Source organism: Salvelinus namaycush, chromosome 7, assembly GCF_016432855.1.
Source record: "Salvelinus namaycush isolate Seneca chromosome 7, SaNama_1.0, whole genome shotgun sequence".
NCBI classification, from domain to species: domain Eukaryota; kingdom Metazoa; phylum Chordata; class Actinopteri; order Salmoniformes; family Salmonidae; genus Salvelinus; species Salvelinus namaycush.
The window spans coordinates 44417380-44439666 of record NC_052313.1 but is presented as its reverse complement, the minus strand read 5'-3'; the positions used below and the strand labels follow the sequence as shown (position 1 = coordinate 44439666).

General features: G+C 44.6%; 1 protein-coding gene across 1 annotated transcript; it reads left to right on the top strand.

Moving 5' to 3' along the window:
* The first annotated feature begins 1788 nt into the window (after positions 1–1788).
* LOC120050738 (plakophilin-4-like) lies at positions 1789–21356 on the top strand. The gene is made up of 25 exons (XM_038997300.1): positions 1789–1828; positions 2292–2477; positions 2953–2984; positions 3836–3924; positions 4163–4287; positions 7253–7398; positions 9567–9688; positions 9978–10015; positions 10407–10550; positions 11234–11418; positions 11671–12241; positions 14160–14344; positions 14604–14815; positions 15098–15230; positions 16046–16259; positions 16651–16828; positions 17052–17169; positions 17392–17583; positions 18463–18636; positions 18888–19038; positions 19136–19413; positions 19584–19704; positions 19921–20052; positions 20185–20258; positions 21081–21356. Exons 1-25 carry the CDS (start codon positions 1789–1791, stop codon positions 21354–21356), a joined length of 4116 nt encoding a protein of 1371 aa, XP_038853228.1.
* Positions 21357–22287: the final 931 nt, after the last annotated feature.

Here is a 22287-nt window from a genome sequence, read left to right as displayed (position 1 = left end):
TGTGTGCCAGGATGAAGCGCCAAAGCCAGAGATGGCAAAGATGCAAGAGAATATAGGCTTACTCCTACTAACATTTCATTTATTAGAATTATATATTTATTCAATAATATACATTTCAGACTAACCCAAAGGGCTTTCTGCATGCACCGGCCTCAGATTGATACAGTATGTTGTCTGATGAATTGAGCACAAATTGCATTAGATTCTTAGAAAGAGATATAATTTTGATGTATTTTAAACAAAATAACAACTTTGTCTGTGGTTTGTTACCATTGAAACGTTTAACTATTGTATTGTGTTGTATATGTTAGGATAATCATCCGTGACAAATAACTATAACAGGAGTTGTACTTTTCATTATAGCAGTGAAATCTAACGACAACATGACATGTACCTGCACTCTAAATGTGAAATAAAGTATTTAAAAGGCAATTCATTGATAGAATGATCTTTCTGACATTTGATTTTGTTCCAAATCTGTAAAGACAACAATAAAACCCATGGGCTCTGGTCAAAAGTAGTGCATTATATAGGGAATAGGGTGGCATTTGGGAAGCACACCTACAACCCCCATGAATGGCTTACCTCTGACTCCATCTAGCGGTACAAACACCTCTTGGGGGGAAATGGACTCTTGGAGTCTTGAACACTCAAAACCACATAAAGGAGGTATGGGATGTGAACATTAGTGCCTAAGGTCTAGGGTCTGGGCCTGGATCTGTCCTGGTCTTGGCTGCAGGTTAGCGTTTTTCTTCATGAATCTTGTTCTGGAGGCAGCTCTGCAGAGTGGTCACTAGCTGGCTCAGCCACAAAGTAACAGCCACAAAGTAATTAACCCCTAATGTCTAACCCTAACCTTAAATTACGACCAAAAAGCGAATTTTTGTTCTCATGAATTTTTACAATATAGTCAATTTGGACTTTTCAGCTGACCTATCTAAGGGGAAATCACAAATTTTTGCCTCCAGTACGTCAATCTCTCAAATGTCTTGGTCTGGGTCTGGACGATGTGATTTCTGGTGGGGTTGTAGGATGAGCTGTCCATGGTGCTGAACAGGTTCAGGGTGATGCTGTGGCTTGTTCGGGGTTGCTGTCCATGGTCCTGTACAGATGTATGGCGCTGGTTTTGAGTGAAGAAAATTGCAATTTTCTGTAATAAATGAAAATTCTAATAATTTACAGTATTACAAATCCAAAAGGCACGAACGTCTCCTAATTGAAGTCAATCTATTTATACATTTTGGTATATTGTAACTGTAATATAAATAATTGTATGTAAATGTGTAATGTATATTGGTAGGATATTTCTGTTTTGGGTGTTTTCTTTATAAATAATAAATACAACCACATGACCGGATGTACATGGAATGTGCAGCAGGAAATGCTAACCGCATTAGCTAACCATCCATATCGAGGTCTCCACTCTCACCGGCACACGAATTGTGTAAGATAGCTTTTCTAAACCTAAAATTCCTCTCTGAACATTGCATTACTCTATGTGCGATTACCAACATGATATGATAACCTGTTAGCTAGTCATGCACGTTTGATGGCTTTTGTGTAAAGCCAGCTAGCTAGCTGAAGGATGCTATCCCACTAACTAGCATTGAACAAAGGTTGTGTGTGCCTCTCCCCTCTGTGTCTGAAACGGGGATACCCGATTGTCGTGTGGTTTACATATTGCGAGAGCTGTTAGCATAGTTTATCTTGCATATTTAACTGACGTTGCAACTTTCTTGTCTTTTTATTATACCCCGTCAGCTAATTCTGGAATCATCATCAGCCAAAATGAGTGCTGCTCCCAACCACAGACGGACCAAGCCTGGTGGTAAGCTAGCTTGCTAACGTATTCTAGCCTCTGTCTGTAGTCAGTTAACTGGACATCTGAGCCAACTAATACAGTATCCTTGCATTTAAGCAAACTCTCCTGTGCCATAAAGGGCCAGACCTCTAAGCAGAGTATTCCTAAAAAGACCAGAGAGAGTGTGGATTTATCCCTCTGCTTCCACCAAATGTAGCGATTGAGGAATGGCTGAGGTGGTGCTTGAACCAGTTACCTTCTGGTTGCAGGGGAAAGTGCACTAGCTACCTCCCTTGCAGCGAATTTCGAGCCCTTAGCAGAGGCTTTCATATGCTTACATACAGGGATGCTACACTATATCACTCAATATAGCTTTTACATCTAGGCCATGAATTCTCTAGCCAGCCAGGGCAGTTGCATCATCTGCCTGTAAATGCAGGCTTAAGCGCTGGTGACAACGCCCATTCAAAACCTAATTATTTTATTACAGGCGTGAAGACAGGCTATCCAGGCCAAGCCCCCTCCAACGGTGTTACGGGACCCACTTCCCAGATCCCCGGGCTGTGCCAGGAAGCCACTGAGGGTGCTCCTGAGGCCAGGACCAGCGGAAGGCGTGTAGGAATATTCGACTCCGACTCCGACTATGTCAAACTTGCCAAAGGAGGGGGACAGAAGGGTAACAATGTTTTGTGACATAGCTTTGTGCTGCTTTACAGTAGATACATGCTTTACACTTTAGTACATGCTCATTACTATGGACTTTGTGGATCTGTCTGTAATAATATTAGCTAGTTCAAATTATAGTGAATTGCTCTATATATCATGCTCAACTCATTTGGTATTTGGTATATTATTAGGATCCCCATTAGCTTTTGCCAAAGCTGCAGCTACTCTTCCTGGGGTCCACATAGAACATGAAACATGACATAATTCATGACATTAATAGACAAAAACAGCTCAAGGACAGAACTACATGCATAGCCTGCATATCAATACATACACCCAAAATATCTAGGTCAAATAGGGGAGAGGTGTTGAATTCCCACATTGAATTCCCAGAGGAAATGAAAAGACTGCTTGTTCAAAAGAGATGAATTCATGTTTAGTCATGTTCCTACTTTTAAGTACCTTGTGTTATGTGTCCTCCACAGGTTTACTGTGGCATGAGGACAACAAGGAGGAGGCTAGGCCTAATAAATCCTACAACTCACCTGATTGGTTCTCAGCTGAATCTCAGCGGTAAGGACCCCGAACCCTGTTGGTTCATTGGCTCTGTTTGACGAAAATATTATTGGAATGGCTCATTTTCTAAAGTGGGATCATGGAACAATATGTCAGGCCTAACAAAACGGTCTGCATCATGTCATGTCTGTATGTGTCTTGAAAACAGATTGAACAGGTAATGTCTAGAATGGGAAGTTACATCTTGACTCTTGGTGGGAGGTGTAACTTTAGTTGTCCAAGCCAGGGTTCTCAAATGGATGCCTCTTGGCCAAAAGTAGTGGCCAATGTAGGGGTATTACAATGGTTTTGTGCTTTACAGCGGAAGTAAAGCAGCATCCCCTGATGATTGTCAAGGATACGGCAAAAGGCAACCTCTAGCTGCTCCCTTCGGTACTGATGATATTTCAGCCTGGGAAAGGGAGAGTGATAGCTATAAAGAGAAGGTGAATTCAATGGCCCCAACAAACCCCCTAATCACTGACACAGTTGTTATCATTTACCATCATCTCCTCCCTTTATTTTCCCCTCAGTTCATCTCTTGAGTTGACTCCATCGTTGCGTTCAGAAAGGGATTGGGTGGGGACTTCTGTTGAAATTCTCTGCCTTGTTTTTTACCAGTGTACTGTAATAACATTTCATTTGTTTGACTGCCATCCAGTTTGGTGTGGTCGACATATCTTCACCCATTTATTTACTCGGTCGTCCATTTCATTGTTAGAAGTGTTTCATGCGCGTGTATACTTCATACAATGAGTATTCTTGTACTGGGCCTGACCGACTGGTTTGAACTGGTTGTGTTCTTGTGTGCAGAACCCCACAGTCACTGATGCGTCCAGCCAAATGGAGAACATGTCTCTAAGCCAAGGTGGTTATATGGAGATCAACAAATACAAGAAGACGTGAGTGCCTGCCTCTGTATTCCACATCTACTATTCATTCTGTAATTCCATTTCACTTCACGCTTAATAATAATAATAATATTATAATAATAATAATACCAACATGCTGAAATATGCGTGTATCAGTATGTGATATGTTTGCATAACCTTTATAACCGGTGTAGTATATCATTTGTGTAATGTTGGAAGTTATAAATTCAACATAACCACTAACACAATTTAATTTCCAACCTCTCAGTCAAAGTGATTTTACTATGGACAGGTCCATTGAGAAGAAAACTGTTCCTGTGAGCATGTCCAAGCTGCTGAGCTTTGGCTACATAGAGGATGAGAAGAAGTCCACCAACGAGGATGACTGCTCAAGTACGACAAATTACTTTGCCTCATAGTCTTTGACAGACTTTTCCTCAACATGTATTTTGGAGGAATTAGCAGCAGCACTATATGTTTAATCTGCTAAATCAAACAACCTTTAATCAAACAATTAAAGTGTTTATTTCATACCATATGGAAATTCTGGACTAATGCCAAACATGACTCATATGGGTTGGCTACGGGATTTAATGCATTTTGAATGTTTACCATTATTACATATGACCAACCGGTGTGTGTGTGTGTGTGTGTGTGTGTGTGTGTGTGTGTGTGTGTGTGTGTGTGTGTGTGTGTGTGTGTGTGTGTGTGTGTGTGTGTGTGTGTGTGTGTGTGTGTGTGTGTGTGTGTGTGTGTGTGTGTGTGTGTGTGTGTGTGTTGTCTTTCAGGTGTGACCTCTGAACAGACGAGCACCATCGCACCTGAGGATGAAGACCTGGAATAGGGAGGAGAACAGAAGAGGTCCATCTGGGGTAGAAAACAACAGTGGATACACACACCCACACATGCCATTCACTTTACTGTCTGTTCCCTCTCCCTCTCTCTCTCTCTCTCTCTCTCTCTCTCTCTCTCTGAGTGACACACTTTCTCTCATAACTGTACATCCCGACTGTTATGTTTTGTAATTATGCAACGGTACCTTCTCTGTTCATTTATTTATTATTGTTGTCTTTTGTTTTTTACGCCGTGTAATGTTGTTCTCAGAACACCGACACAGCTTGTTGATGCTTGTCATGTTTATATTATCGTCCTTGAATTGGAAGATGAATTGTGTGACTATGAAACAGTACTGTACACTGGAGTTTCTATTTGTGGTGTAAAAAAAGGGTTTCGGTGCTGTGAAGATTGTTTGTGAACAAGGCCTACTGTACGGACACACAAAGGAGACGTTTGTGGCTCACGCTTTTCAGCTCTCGTGTTGAATAGGATCGGAAACCGAGAGCGCTGCCAAAAAAACATGGAAACATGGGTGCTAAGTGATTCACTTGTCATGGGAAGGCAGACATGGTTTGGAATGGAAGACAGAAATGCCAATGAATCTACTTTATTCTAAAGAGATGCCCTCCCAGCCAAGATCCCAGCCTATCTCATACCAGGATATGGTTCAGTGTTATGAAGTTATGGTGGCCATTGATTCCATAGATAGATAGAAACCTTTTGTGATGTTCAAACAACGGTGTCAATTCATTCTACATATTTAGGGAATAGTAGCAATTGTATCGTGCAATGATATTGTTTGCTCTGAAGTAAAAATGGTTTTGCTTTGACGTGAAGGTAGGGCTGGGCGATATGGCCAAAATTATATCACTATAGTTTACAACGGTATGGTGATATTCGACGGTATTTTATGTTTCTGAATAATACAAGATCCAAATATGTTTTAGTGCATGAGACTAGAATGGCAACAAATGAGTTCTAAGTTATTTTAACAGGCTTTCTCCATGATGGTTTTATTCTCAACCAAACTAGGACAAAAGTGACAGTGAAGTAGTCAAATTTGTTGAACTGTTCAGTTATTTAGCACTTAATAAAAACATTTTTTTTTATAGATGACATGTTGATCCATACCGGTATTCACGCTATATCGCCCAGTCCTACGTGGAGGTACATGTAGCTTGAAGAAATGTTCCACTTAGCACAGTAAATATACACAGTAATAATCTTCCCTAGTTTTTCATTGGTGGAGAGGTCCACTTTAACACAGTCAATGTGTGATTCTCACATCTTTCTTAAAGTGATGAGTGAATATGTCATTAAAATAAATTAGCATGTGCATGTAACCCTCGTGCTCTTTCTTGATTAAGTGGTAATTAGCTACACTGTCAGAACAGTACTAGTGTTAATAATCATGCCTATTGACAAGTACAATATAAAACTATCACATAGCTTCGTACAGGTTATAGAACAGAAATAATATGCAATCAAATTCATTCTATTCATATGGCTCATTACATTACAACAATAAAATATGATAGCATATTCATTTCATTCAATATTTATTTGGAAAAAAACACCACTTTAAATGTCATATATCTGTTGATTAAACTATTATTTTGTACGGTGAAAACAGTGTGTCGTATTCCTATGGCCCCAGCGAATTACCATATAAATACCTCCGTGTACAAACCGCATGGTGACGTCACATCTATCCTGAATCGTGGGTGGGTGCCACAGAAGTCAATTGCACCGTAGCTGGGTAGATTTTGGACAGCCAAGGCAGATACATAAATAATAATATTGACATTCGCCAATGCATGGAATATTGCTTGAATAATTGCTAACGGATGAAGTAGTAATGTAGTCTTAGCGACACTGTTTGCAAAATGAAGCTGTCGCGGTCGTATGGAAAATGGATTCCTGACGGACGTATACCCTGAACAGTACATCAGCAACATCTGGCGGCTAAGGAATCGCACTAGCTCGTGCCTCGTAAGTAAGCAGCTGTTGCAGAATTGTAAATACATGATTCCTATCATTTTAACCTAGGTAGAGTCGGATGATTCACCTTCTCAATATCCATATGCGCCGTGTACATTTTCTCTTGCGTGTTCAAACTTCAAACACGGTGATTTTGTTTGTTACAATGTATCTGTCATGGGTTTATAGCTTCAGTGTATCATCATACTATGATGCATTGACCTCACAGTCCATTTTCATTGAACTGGCTGCACCAATGCCCTGATGTAATGCAGCATCATCTTGCATTGGGAGAGCTGACATCCCATTGACAGTGGCTGTAGTAATTGTATTGCTATTGTACACAGGCTTCTAGTTGAAGTGCTGTGCAGTGCTTCTCAGCCTGTCACATTGGTGGAAGTGCATGCATGCATTGCCAATAAGTAGCAAAATGACATGGCAAGCAATTGGGCCTTCCATGCACTGCAGTCCTTGTTTGGGTTTTAGTGCTGGACAGTAACATATGTAATGTGTGTAATGTGTACTGGGCATGTCTCCACAGGGCAGAGAGGGTGGAGGATGCCATCTCCAGAGCAGCGGGCAGCGGAGATGGAGGGGGAAGGGTCTCTGCCGGCCAGAGAGGGACCGAGCGGGCACAGCCAAGCAGACACCAGCACCAACAACCTACTGGCCTCGGTCAAAGAACAGGTATGACTATCTCCCTCCTTTGCTCCTCTCGTGCTGTCTCTCTCTCTCTCTGTCTCTCTCTCTCTCTCTCTGTCTCTCTCTCTCTCTCTCTCTCTTTCCCCATCTCGTTCTAGTTCTATGAGTCTTTGTCCCTCCCCTTTTCCCCTCTGCTGTTATATTATGCATTTAGAGATGCTAGAATGTACAAGGAGATAACCTCCATTGATCAAGCAGTGTTTTCTGAGACTGTCGCTCAATCAGAATTGTGGGAAAGCAGAGTGCTTACAGATAAAGGATTTACAGATGTACAGTGTAGGCTGCCTCACTGTTCTGTCCTCCTGAGTGCTAGTACAGAAATGAGTGATGACTAATGCGAATGTCACAATATCCCAGACGTTCAATCAAACCCGTCACAAAGCTGTAAATGAATGCAGTATCTTTTTCATTGTCGTCTCATTCTGAAAACTGGAAGTGTCTTCCTGATGAGATTTTATAGATTTTCATGTATCTTTTAGTTTAAAAAAAAAATGGATTCATTTCTGTTGTTGCGTAAACTGTATTGCTGCGTGAGTATGTCCGTGCTGTTTTGACGTATTTCGACACCTAAAGCTTTAGGCTAAGTGCTTTCTAATGGGTTTCTCTCTTGAATTCTGTCAGATTTTGTAAAGAGTCAGCAGAAGTGTGGGGGTCAGCTAACTGCACTAGTATGATGAGCCGCAGTAGTAATCTGTGCAAAATCAGCATTTTCATACTGAATAGCAGTAGGAGTCCATCGGATGCTGTAGCAAACAGTATGCTGAATGAGCAAGTAGCCATTCAGAAATTGGCAAACCCAGTAAGACATTTGAAAAATCAGCGGATGCCATGTTAGTGCCAAAAGTCCCAAGAGAACAAGACCTTCTAGTAAGAATTAAGTCTTGATGGTTTTCTTGTTGTTGTCATGGAATGTTTGGTACCAGTATGTAGGATGAACACTGTGCCCCGCTGTTTTAGTTTTCCGGGAATGGTCCATCTCTCATCTCTATCCTAATCTAGATCTGTAGGTGGAGTTAAAGCACCAGGCCAGCCAGGCTGGTTCAATCCAGTTACATCACCCACCCTGCTGCCCTGCCCGTATTTCACTAAGGTCCCTAATGCGCTGCAAACTGTTGAAGTTAGACAGCTGTCAGGGAGTGTGTGTGTGTGTGTGTGTGTGTGTGTGTGTGTGTGTGTGTGTGTGTGTGTGTGTGTGTGTGTGTGTGTGTGTGTGTGTGTGTGTGTGTGTGTGTGTGTGTGTGTGTGTGTGTGTGTGTGTGTGTGTGTGTGTGTGTGTGTGTGTGTGTGTGTCCCCCTTGTATTTATTGTGTGTGTGTTTGCTTGTGTGATGTGCTTGGTTGAGCCCAGTAATTCTCTGGTGTGAGTGTGTGTGTGCTCTCTGTGTGTGTGTTGCACTCACTCACTCTGTCTTTGGCTGACATTCCTGTGGGTTTGCAGGATTCCAGTGTGTTGCAGAAGTCGTCTGGTTCTCTCTGGTGTCTGTACATCAGACAGGATCTGAGCTTCCGGGGTCGACGCCTCTCACTAGACAGAGACACTTTGTGTTTGTGACCCTGTGACAATGGGCAGTCAGTCAGTGACCCCTCCAGTTCACCACTCAGCTGGTACAGTACTAGACACAACCTGGTACTGCTTGGCATGGGAGGAGGGGTCATTGGCAGGACCCCATCCTGATAAGAACCCATCCTGCTCAAGCTGGTGGCTGGCTGCCACTGTGCCACTGATTGCTTCCATTAGATGATGCTTCGTCATTTAGCGGTTAGTCTCACCTCATGGCCTATAAAGTCTGCCTAGTCTATATACACATTTTTAGACATTTGTAGCACTGAAGGGTTTTTAATTGAATTCTTATAATAATGTTGACTTGTAACAAACAAATTAAGAAACACCCGTCCCTGTTCAGCGGGAAATCTGCCTGATGAATCTGAGTAGCTCTGACCTTAATGCCACAAAGCCTCTTTTGTTGACTTATTCCTTTTGACCATAGATATTTTACAGGTCAAACATTAAAATGCTCTAAAATCGACGCAGAGTGAGCATGCCAAAGGCTGTGTACCTTGGTTATTGTTATCACAGTGGAAGCTGTTGTCAGTGAAAGAAAGTGTCATTCGGCGAGTATGATTCTACCGTTTGTCCCTTCCGTGTTGCCGTAGGAGCTCCAGTTTGAGCGTCTGACCCGGGAGCTGGAGGAGGAGCGTCAGATCGTCGCCAGTCAACTGGAGAGGTGCATGCTGGGAGCTGAGTCGCCTGCCGATGAGGATGATGCCAGTAGCAGGTACACAAACGCGCACACACACACACACACACACACACACACACACACACACACACACAGAGCCCTGACCCTGTTTCTCAGCATGTCACCTACATTGGAGCTACTGACTGATGTAGCTACAGTAATGCCTTTATCCAGGCTCACTGAACGCACAACATGCAACACACACAAATACAAACACAGGATTAAATTGTAAACTGTCATGTTGATCTAGCTCTCATATCCTCTCCATGCCTGTCCTGCCCCACCCCCTTCCCTCCATTATTTTACTACCTTCTCTTCTTTACAGCGACTCATCAGAGAAGTCCTTTGCTTGGAGATCCACAGGTACAGCTTCTCCCATATTAAAATCACATTGACCCCTATTGAAATCCTATTGTGTAGACACCCATAGGGTTGCCCAATGGAAGTGCAGGTACAAGGGCATGTAGCGAGTCCCATCATAAACTGCTTTTGAGGTAAGTTACGTTTATACCACAGGAGGCTGGTGAGGGGAGGACGGCTCATAATAAGGGCTGGAATTGAGCAAATGAAATGGCATCAAACACCCGGAAACCATGGAAACCATGTGTTTGATACCATTCCACTTATTCTGCTCCAGTCATTACCACGAGACCGTTCTCCCCAGTTAAGGTGCCACCAATCTCCTGGGATTTTAAACAATCTCGATAGCGATCACAGGACACAGGTTGACATGACGCCATCTTGTTTTCCTCAGTAGATGTGTCTGATACGGGAGAGCACCGGGCTGCTGTAATGGACAGCTCTCACCAGTCACCCTCCCGTCTCTTCCGAGCTGATCAGGGTCACGGGTCACTCTACCTCCCCGAAGTGGAGAGGGCATCCCTGCATGACAGTGAGGGTCTGTTACTTCCTGCATCCTCTTTTTCATCTGCCTTCTTCTTCATTTTTTTTGGACAGTTTAGATTTAGCGTGGAGAATATAGAGTGTTTAGGGCTAGATGGAATTTTTTTTTTTTTAACTCGCAGGAATGATGACATCAAAAAGGGGGGGGAAAGGTTTGAAAGTCAAAAGGCAGAAATGCTTTGAAATTAAAAAAAATTGAAAATGCTTTGAAATCAAAAGTAGCTGTGGAATAACATCAAAGTATACCAGGTACTGCGACACAACATGCAGTATATAACGTAGCAGTGGTTTACTAATTAAATATTAAGACAACATCTACAACTAATGTAACGACAGCTTTAATTTTGCCATAAAATGCACAATAAACAGTATATCATCCTAAGCGGGCGCATTCCGTAACTTAGTGACAATACTTCTTTAAATGGGCACTTATCTTTTACATACCGTGGGATGCTGTATTCGTTATGAATGTATCGATTGCATAAATGCTCATTCACTGTGTAGCCTAGCTCTGAAATAGACCTGAAGACCAACAAGGCAAACATCATTCTGTCCTCTGCTTCCTCTCCTCCCTCCCTCCCTCCCATCTTTCTCCTCTCCTCTCTCCTGCATCCCCCTCTCCTCCCTTTCCCCCTCCTCTCTTTCTCCTCTACCTCTCCCCTCGCCTCCCTCTCACAGGATCTGTGGCCCATATGACGTCGTATGCAGACAGTGGCTACCAGGACAGCAGTATGAGTTACTACAGTGTGAGCAGAGAGAACGTGGTTCTGTCAGATCCCAGACACGTGCTGTCAGGCAGCGGCCCCAGGGGAAGCCCCAGTCACAGCAGGAGCTCCCGGGCAGAGGGACAGGCCTCCGCACAGGTAGCCAATATACACTAACCCACCTTCTGTGAAGAGACAGACAACCTATTTATATGCCCACGTATTCATATTATATAACCTTTTAAAAGCCTGCCCATTTATATAATATCTTAGTTAACCTACTCAAACTGTATGCAACTCAAAGTTAAAGATAACCATATGTATCAAGGACTGAATTGGCTTTCCTGTGTGTCTTGCCTTGTCCATATCTCTCCCCCACTCACCCTGCTTCCTGCATCCCTCCTATCCCAGGTCTCAGCGTCAGGGCGGGTGATGAGGAGGATGGGCTCCCTCTCCTCCCGGGGCCAGTCTCCTGTGTGTGGTGTGGGGGGCGCCGTGTCCCCGTCCCGGGTCTCTCTCCGCACCTCCCAGGGCGGCAGCGCCTACGGCTCACCCATCCTCACCGAGCCCAAACCCCTCGCCAGCATCTTCCCTGGGACCACCATGCCCCCCTCCTCCCTGCCCGGTCCAGGCACCACCCCCTCCTTCCAGCGCGCCACCTCTCCTTACTCCCCCACCCACCAGAGGAACGGGAACGGTGACTCTCCTCTCCGGACCAGCCCCCTTCCAGGGAGCGCCAGTCATGCCACCTCACCTCAACAGGCGATGGGTAGTGTCTCCGGGCGCCTGGGGTCTACACTGTCTCTGGTGGAGGGTAGGGGGCTGTCTGGCTCTCCTCTGAGGTCCTGTATGACGGCTGTGCCCCAGCACTACGGTTCCACACTGCCCCGCCAGGGGGCTCAGGCTCTCCCCTACATACATGACGCCTACGGGCTCTACGAGAGGACCGCCCTGCCTCTGTCACGGCCTGACAGCCTCACTGGTTAGTCATACAGCAGGACTCTGCCTCGAAACACACACATGCACACACGTTCATGCATACACACACACACACACACACACACACACACACACACACACACACACACACACACATGCACTTAAAGCTGGAATCCTTAATTAAAACAATAACAAACAAAGCTGTCACCCGCCTGTGTTTTGGTAAAAAGCTGAGGGATGGGCCTGGATAAATTGAACCACTCTCAAATGCAAAGCTATGCATGCAAGGACTGACCATCCATCAACATAATAATAGTAGTTTTAACCATGTTTTCAGGCTATACAGCAGGGATCATCAACTAGATTAAGCAGCGGGAGGATTTTTTCTGAGGGGATGGTCAGAGGGCCGGAACATAATTACAAATAATTTGTAGACTGCAAATTGACCGCAAGAAGCCCAAACCGTTATAATATTTGACCAAAACATCATAATGTCAAACCTTGCTTACATTTGTATACGATCTCATATACAGTATCTATTTTATGCAGGCCACTAGTTGGGGAACCCTGCTATACAGTGTTTATTTACATTTGCTTTGTTTACAAACATTTGAGTATAAAAAGCTTATTTTGGGTTCTGAAGGGGTAGGCCTGTAACTATTGAACCAAGTTCATGAGGCATTTATTTAAGTTATATTCTTCAAGAATCAATGGGTACATACAGTATCATTCCTTTATAAGTCCAAAAATTGATGTGGCAAGTAAAGATTCTAGCTTTAAAGGGTCATTTTATGCTGGTTAAAGGGTAGGAAAAATATTATTGAAAAGGGTAAAACGGTACCAGTCTCTCTTCTTATTTACGTGCGGAGAACTTGCCTTTCTGAATCGATTTAGCTCTGTAGAGATCCATTGGATTATATGAACTAAATACTAGATCTGTAGTGTGGCGACAGAGAGATGTGTTTGTCCTTTATCCTGATCCATCCTGCAGCGTATCATATCACTGAGCCTACCCTACTGACCCACATAGCCCTGTTTTATAAATCCCTTGTTCGGAGGTTAACCATAGGGCTCTGGGCAAAAGTAGTGCACTATATAGGCAATAGGGTGCCGTTTGAGGCGTCGCCAGAGTCATTCAGAGCACTGCTCTGCTGTGGGGGTGTTTGGTAAATGACGAAGCAGCATGGATTGGTTTCCATCTATTTTACAGGGCCAAAAGAAAGGAGCCTGTTGGCAAAGTAAATCAAGTGCGCCCTGGAGAACCATAAAGCATAGCCTTTTACAGCTCATTACATTGAAGCAGAGGCATGCAGGGGATTCTTGTTACTGCACAGTACATCTCAATAGGTTGAGCTTTTAAGAGGTTGCACCATCCAAGATGTGAAATTGTTCCACATGATCATGGTTCTATTTAGTACCGCGTCTTTCCCCAGAGTCTGTTCTGGACTTGGGGACTGTGAAGAGACACACACACACACACAAACACAAGCATACACACTCGAACACAGACACTCTACACACACACATTGTAATGTTGTGGTATTGTGGATTTTATATTGTAATTTGTAATATTACAGTAATAATGTCTTGTATGTTGTATTGTTTTATTTAATGATGTAGGCTGTTGTTTTGTTGTGATGTAACTGTTCGGACCCCAGGAATAGTAGCTGCTGCCTTGGTAGTAGTTAATCACTTACATCAACCTCAACCATGAAGATAGATCTACTTTTACACTGTACAGCAGCCTAGAATTAACCATTCACAACCAACATACGACACAACTGATTACAGATTGGAATATTAATTTTAGATTTAAGGTTGATTTTAGGGTTGATGAAGAAATTCACCCACATTTCTCCACCTTCCATCACCCACAACATTGTCCTCCAAGCCCATCTTGACAGCTGACAGTGTAAATAATGTCATGACTATTCATGTTCTCCTGCTGTGCGTGTGTCCAGGCCTGCACAGCTCCTACGCCACTCACCACAGCCCACTGGACCAGGATATGAGGATGGCCATGTCTCCTGACTGCCACGTCACGCCTGTCTACGACGACAGAGCCTTCCAAAGCCCCCTGTATCACAGCCCCACCCACGCCCACCACGGATCGCACAGCGCTATCTACAGGACACTCACGGGTACTGCAACACACTAGTAGCAGACACAACTGCACATGGCTAGAACCATTGGGACCAGAGACTTGCACGGTGTGTAATGACTAGTTTGTTATCTACAGTCAACAAGATACTCATATGTGGGCTGTCTTTTCTAAGACACATGGCGATGCAGTTATACAGACTCAAAGTAGAGAAGTGTGTGTGTGTGTGTGTGTGTGTGTGTAGGCTACGACCCATCCTGAATATATCTGCGTCTTTGTATTCCCAGGTGCGGAGAACCTTCAGCGGACCCTCCAGAGGACCACAAGCCATTGCAGCACGCTGGCGTACCAAAGAAGCAGCTATGGGATGAACACCGCAGGGTCATACGCTGACCCCTACAGGGTCTCCCAGCAGGGACAGGGGCCCAATGAGACCTCTTTCTCCAGGCACTCTGGTCTGGTCGACAGGGCTGCCACAAGGTCCCCCTCCATAGACAGTATACAAAAGGATCCTAGGTACAAATACACAACGCACCATCACACACTCACACACACACACGTCGAGCCACGTGATGATTACATCCAGACATGTTATTGATGAATTCAAATCAAATGACGTGTCATTGATGTTGGAAGCGATAGATTGAAAATTGCTTTTAGACTCACTTTCTCTCCCTCTCCCCTTATCTCTCTCCTACCATCTCTTTCTCTCCCTCTCCCCTTATCTCTCCTGCTATCTCTTTCTCTCCCTCTATATCTCTCTCCCTCCCGCTCGCTCTCCCTCCCCGCCCTCTGTAGGGAGTTTGCGTGGCGTGACCCCGATCTTCCTGAGGTGATCCACATGCTGCAGCATCACTTCCCCTCAGTCCAGGCCAACGCTGCAGCCTACCTCCAGCACCTGTGTTACGGAGACAACCGCATCAAAGTGGAGGTAACCGGATGCCCGTCTGTCCCTGTCTGTTCCTAACCTCTCAGCTGACGTGTATGATCACACAGACTATATGGGGATGGGAAGTCCTTCCCTAGAGAGGATTTGAAAGCGCAAACACAACCCTTTTCTGCAGTCGAATGACCAAATCGCACTCTAGTGGTGTCATGGGTGGAATGTCATTAATATTTTTCACAATTTCATAATTAAAAAAAAAAAATGAATTATTTTCAGAAAATGTCAAACGGTTTTGTTATATTTCAGTCTTCTGTGATGTGTAATATTGGGATGCAAGCTCAAAATGTAATACAGTTCAACTCTATATCTGACATGGTACAGTTGTCTTATTTACTTTAAGCCCATAACCATGTCTGTGAGGTGTATACTTTTGTTTCAAAGTAGATTGGTTAAAGACTACCAAGAATCACTCTGTGTGACCCTGATTTAGCCCACTGCAGTAAAAAGTGAATTAATACAAAGGATAGTCCTAAAAACATGAATATAAACTGGGTGGTTTGACCCCTGAATGTATACCACGGGTATGACAAAAAAAAATGGTTTACTGTTCTAATTACATTGGAAACCAGTTTATAATAGCAATAAGGCACCTCGGTTGTTTGTGGTATATTGCCAATATACCACGCCTAAGGGCTGTATACAGGCACTCTGCGTTGCGTCGTGCTAGGGAACAGCCCTTAGGCGTGGTAAATTGGCCATATACCACACCCCCTCGGGCCTTCTTGCTTAAGTAACTGTGTTATTGATTATACTTTTTTTGTCAGCTCCAGGTGTGTGTGACCTTGACCCTCTTCTAACAGGTATGTCACCTGGGAGGTATCCAGCACCTGGTGGACCTGCTGGACCACAAAGCTGTAGAGGTGCAGAAGAGTTCCTGCGGAGCCCTGAGGAACCTGGTTTATGGCAAGGCTACAGACGACAACAAGGTGGCCCTGAGGAACTCTGGTGGCGTCCCCGCTCTGCTCAGACTGCTGAGGAAGACCACCGACAACGAAGTCCGGGAGCTGGTCACTGGTACGTTTCTCTGCCTCACTGTCTGTCTTTTTTTGCTGTCTGCCTGTTTTTATGGCTGTCTAGACCAGAGGTATTCAACTCTTACCCTATGAGGTCCGGAGCCTGCTGGTTTTCTGTTCTACCTGTTCATTCATTGTACCCACCTGGTGTCCCAGGTCTAAATCAGTCCCTGATAAGAGGGGAACAATGAAAAAAACGTAGTGGAACTGGCTTTGAGGTCCAGAGTTGAGTTTGAGAGGTCTAGATCGATCTATATGCCTGCTTGCTGATACAGTATTTCTTGCCTATCTCTGCATTATCAAGTGAGGGATGACTGGATCCAACCTTATGGCCACACCTCAGCACGTGTCCTCTGCTCACTACATCCGTGCCTATCCCCGTTTACCACTAGGGGTGCTGTGGAACCTGTCGTCGTGCGACGCGGTCAAGATGACCATCATCAGGGACGCTCTGAGCACCCTGACCAACACTGTGGTCATCCCCCACTCCGGCTGGAGCAGCAGCAACTACCGAGAGGAGACCAAGTTCCACTCCTCTCTCCTGCTGCGCAACACCACCGGCTGCCTCAGGTGAGGAGTGAGGAAGTCATCCCTGTAAGAACAGATGACTGTACATCGCTTTGGATTAAAGTGTCTGCTAAATGGCTTCTCTCTCTCTCTCTCTCTCTCTGTGTCTGTGTATGTGTGTGTATGTGTGTGTGTGTGTGTGTGTGTGTGTGTGTGTGTGTGTGTAACCCTTAATGTATTGTATAAGTGGATGTATTGTTCACCTTTCTACTGTGTTTTGCTACAGGAACCTGAGTTCAGCAGGAGAGGAGGCCAGGGGTCAGCTGAGGTGTTGTGAGGGGCTGGTGGATTCACTTCTCTATGTCCTCAAGGCCTGCGTTAGTACCTCTGACTTCGACAGCAAGGTGGGCTTACTATAAGAGTAGTACATTTAGGCTAGTCCAGAAACAACGACATGCACCCCACCCGCCTGAACCCCCTCTACTTTACCCAGAATTAGACCAGTCCTCTTCACTCAGTATCTGCCCATCCATCTCTGCTATCCCAACTTGAAGTTCCCGATCTTACCCCCTTTGTGTGTGTGTATATTGTGTGCATCACTGAAATGCTTCCCCCTCCTCTCCCAGATTGTGGAGAACTGTGTGTGTACTCTGAGGAACCTGTCCTACCGTCTGGAGATAGAGATGCCCTCATCTCGCCTGCTGGGAACTCAGGAACTGGATGCCCTGCTGGGCTACGGGTCCCCCAGTAAGGACCTAGACTACCTCTGCTGGGGCAAGAAGAGGAAGAAGAAGAAAAGGGGCTGGCTGGATGATAAGGTGTGTATAGTAGGGGTTATCCGCTTTCCTTGGCTAAGTCACACTCCGACACCTATGATAAAGGCGCCTGGAAATGTGTTAGAATTAACACAGAACATTAGCTAAGATACACTATGTACACTAAGTATTTGGACACCTGCTCGTCGAACATCTCATGGGCATTAATATGGAGTTGGTCCCCCCATTGCTGCCATAACTGCCTCCACTCTTCTGGGAAGGCTTTCCACTAGATGTTGGAACATTGCTGTGGGGACTTGCTTCCATTCAGCGACGAGCACTAGTGAGGTCGGGAACTGATGTTGGGTGATTAGGCCTGGCTCGCAGTAGGCTTTCCAATTCATCACAAAGGTGTTCGATGGTGTTGAGGTCAGGGCTCTGTGCAGGCCAGTCAAGTTCTTCCACACTGATCTCGACAAACCATTTCTGTATTGACCTCGCTTCATGTACGGGGGCTTTGTCATGCTGAAACAGGAAAGGGCCTTCCCCAAACTGTTCCCACAAAGTTGGAAGTACAGAATCGTCTACAACGTCACTGTATGTTGTAGCGTTAGGATTTCCCTTCACTGGAACTAAGGGGCCTAACGCGAACCATGAAAACAGCCCCAGACCATTATTCCTCCTCCACCAAACAGAGTCCAATGGCGGCGAGCTTTACACCACTCCAGCCGGCTCTTTGCATTGCACATGTTGATCTTAGGCTTGTGTGCGGCTGCTCGACCACGGAAACCCATTTCATGAAGCTCCGGATGGCAGTTTGGAACTCGGTAGTTAGTGTTGCGACAGAGGACAACGTTTCTTCCATTCTGTGGTGTTTCTCCTCCAAGATTTGATTAGAACTGACTGCCTATATCCCGCTCATGCTCTTCATTATGCTTTCAGTGGGACGGCGTTGGACCCATCCCGGGGTTTGGTAAGCCTCCGCGGGGGGCAGAGATGCTGTGGCACCCGGCCGTGGTGAAGCCCTACCTCAGCCTGCTGGCAGAGAGCTCCAACCCTGCCACCCTGGAGGGCTCTGCTGGATCCCTTCAGAACCTCTCTGCTGGAAACTGGAAGGTGTACCCCTTTTTTTGTTTCATTGTAACCTTTGTTTATACAGGTTAGTCTCATTAAGATGTCTCATTGAGAAAATGTATTTCGCAAGAGACCAACAACCCCCACCTGACGCTCATGTCTGTTATGCATCGCTTTACTCTGTTTATCTGGTGTTATTGAATGATAATGGTGCTGTAATGACATAATTGGACTTCCTGGGTAAATAAAGGTCAAATAAAAATAGGATAGAAATCATAATACCCTGTGTGCAGTTTGCGGCGTACATCCGTGCGGCGGTGCGCAAGGAGAAGGGGCTTCCTATCCTGGTGGAGCTGCTGAGGATGGACAACGACAGGGTGGTCTGCTCTGTGGCCACCGCTCTGAGGAACATGGCCCTGGACAGCAGGAACAAGGAGCTTATAGGTCAGACACACACACACACACACACACACACAGAAACTCTCTCTCTTTCTCACACACACACTTATAAGTCCTTCATGCCCCCTGTCTCCCCTCCCAGGAAAGTATGCGATGCGGGACCTGGTGAACCGTCTCCCTGGAGGAAGCCCCTCCCTGCTATCTGACGAGACGGTGGCGTCTGTCTGCTGCACGCTCCACGAAGTCACCAGCAGGAACATGGAGAACGCCAAGGCCCTGGCAGACACGGGGGGCATCGAGAAGCTGGTGGACATCAGTAAGGGCAGGGGGAAGGGGTATTCTATGAAGGTGGTGAAGGCGGCTGCTCAAGTCCTCAACACGCTGTGGCAGTACAGGGACCTGCGCACCCTCTACAAACAGGTCAGATCACTGTGGTTTTGGTATAATCGCTTAACTAATATCAAAAGTTAGAGACTTGGCTCCATTTTACCTTGGAAAAACTGAAGTGATCTCTGATAAAATACCTTAAAATCCAGTTTTGCAGATGTAAAATATCACTGTCCTGAGAGTTGCGATTATCTCTGTTGTAGGACGGATGGCACCACGGTCATTTCATCACTCCTGTGTCCACTCTGGAGAGAGACAGGTACAGGTCTCAACCAACCCTGCCTACTAGCACCTTACAGATGTCCCCCGTGCCCCGCCAATCAGGTGAGAGCACTCAACTATCATGTTCAAGCTACTCATCAACACACACCACAATGGATGTTCCCTCCGGGTTTGGTTCCTCTCGAGGTTTGTTCCCTGCCACTATGCTTCCGCTTGCTCTTTGAGGTCTAGGCCCGGGTTAGTGTCAAGCACTTTCTGACCAGTGGTTTATAAATATAATGTTGATTGAGTGATTGAATGAATGGAATGTCTTCTCAGGTGGTAGTGCAACCTCCTCTCCTGCCATGTTAGGGATCAGAAGACACAGCTCTAACTACCAGAGAGCTCAGTCATCTATGCAACTCGATACATATTATGGAGACAACAGTTTACACAAAAACCAGTACACAGGTAAGCCATGATGGTCTTTTTAATCGCCAGTATATTTTCCGTTGTACATTTGTATATATTTTGAATGTTTCATACACAGAGTGGAGTTAAACAATGCCTCATGTTTGTATTCTCTTTGTTTTTCACTTTCAGGGTCAGAAAAGCAAACCCCATATTTTATCGGGTCCTATTCCTCACCATCAAGAGAGGACTATCCTAGGTCCCAGGTAAGACACAAATATGTTGTGGTTCTGTTGTCTTAAAGGTCCAATGCAGCTGTTTTTATCTCAATATGAAATAATTTCTGCGTAACAATCAAGTATCTTACTGTGATTGTTTTCAATTAAATGTGTCAAAAATTAACAACAATAGCTTCTTAGCAATAATTTAGCTAGGCCTGTCTGAGTGGTCTGAGTGGAGAAAACAGGCTATTTTTGGCAGAGAGGTTTAATTGGTCTATTAACTAATTTCCCACCTGGTGACATACCGGGTACTCAAACTCCATCCCACCCAAACAGGCTGAAACTTCATTCATTTCAAACAGCTCTTAGACTTAAAGGGCATTATCATAATTTGTTCAATTTCACAGTATTATTCTGAACTCATAGTGTGGAAATGCATATAAAGCACAGGAAAATCTCAATTCTGACTGCACTGGGCTTTTAAATTCTCTTTCAGTTACCTAAAATAAGATTACACAACCCTATTGTCCTTTATTGGGGGTAGTGGTGCCCATAGAGTCCGCATAGAGCCTGTCTTGTGTTCAAGGGATTAAATGTATCTTAAAGGTTTGGTCTTTCAATTTGTGTTCAGTGGTGTAGTGGAGGGTACATTTTTTGTTTTGGAAGAGGGTTTACCCACCTTTTCTGGAAAAATGCATTGAAAGTATAGGACTATGGACTGCGATCAGAGATTACCAACCAATTATTTATTTTTTACCACTACATCACTGGTTGTGTGTAATAGTCCCTCAACTCTCATGTAGGACCCATGTTTGTTGTCTTGAAGGGATTGAGTTTGTCTTAAGAATTTGTCTTTTGTTTTACGAGCAGGAAGATGTGTTCTACTCCGACGAGCCGGATAGGAATACTTACAACAACTACAGAATGTATCTGTCATCGCCGCAAGGTTACGGGGAGGAGGAGCCTGGGCCTTACCAGGACGAGCCAGAGAACCTGACCTCCACAGAGCGATACAACACCTCCCAATCTAACAGACTGAAATCCAATACCAACACCACTAACTACGTGGACTTCTACTCCACCACGAGGAGGCCTTCTCAGAAGGCTAACCAGTACACTGGATCCCCTGACTCCTGGGTGTAGGGGTGGAGAAACCATGTAGGAACCATGGACTGACTCATCAGTCTGTGTATGCGTGTGTGTGAGATAGAAAGAGAAATGTGAGAGACAGAAAGAACATGAGTGTGTGTGGTTCCAGTGGGAAAGAGCTTGTTGTTTTCTGGAGTGGTGTAATGTCAGCCAAAGAACGTGTTCTATTACAGGATAGTTTGTTCTAGTGTTTCTCAGCAGTAAGAAAGGTCTGTTGGCTTTATGATGAGGTTGGTTGGATACGAGCCAATCCTCCGCTTGGTTGGAAATGTGGCGAATGGAGAGAGTGCTGAAGAAGTGTTGCGTAAAAATAAACATTAAAGGGATAGTTTACTCAAAATAGAAATGAACATGATGTTCAATATACGTTAGCTGTAATTGATCAACTAAGACAGTTATGGATATAGTAAAGGCTGCGAATATCTCAAAACTAGCTTGGTGAATCGACTACAGGCAAAAGGAAAATAATGTGAATTTGTATTTTGAGTAAAATAAATAATTTCCATGTTGGCCAAATATATATCATGAAGTCATATCTGTGAAATGTCAAATAGTATTTGTACAGAGGAATTTAAAAAAAATAATGTTACGCTGTGTTACAGAACATTACTGTATTCAATGTGTAGTCTGTGTATGTATGATGTCTAGTGAATTTTTTTATGATTTATTTAAGTGTGTGAATTTCCCCCCCAAAACGCCCTGTTGTATGTTGTCCAACACTGGCAAAGATGTGCCATGTGTCAAATGGAAGGGAATGAAGATTAAATAAGAGCGTATCATAAACACTAAAAAAAGATTCAGAGTTGTGAAAATGAGGCTTTGTTAAATAAATCAGCTGTGGAATGGAATTGCAGGTGTTGGTGATTTTATTTATTTATTTTGTCATCCAAACGTTCTTCACTTCGAGGGCGCGCGCACCCAGCTC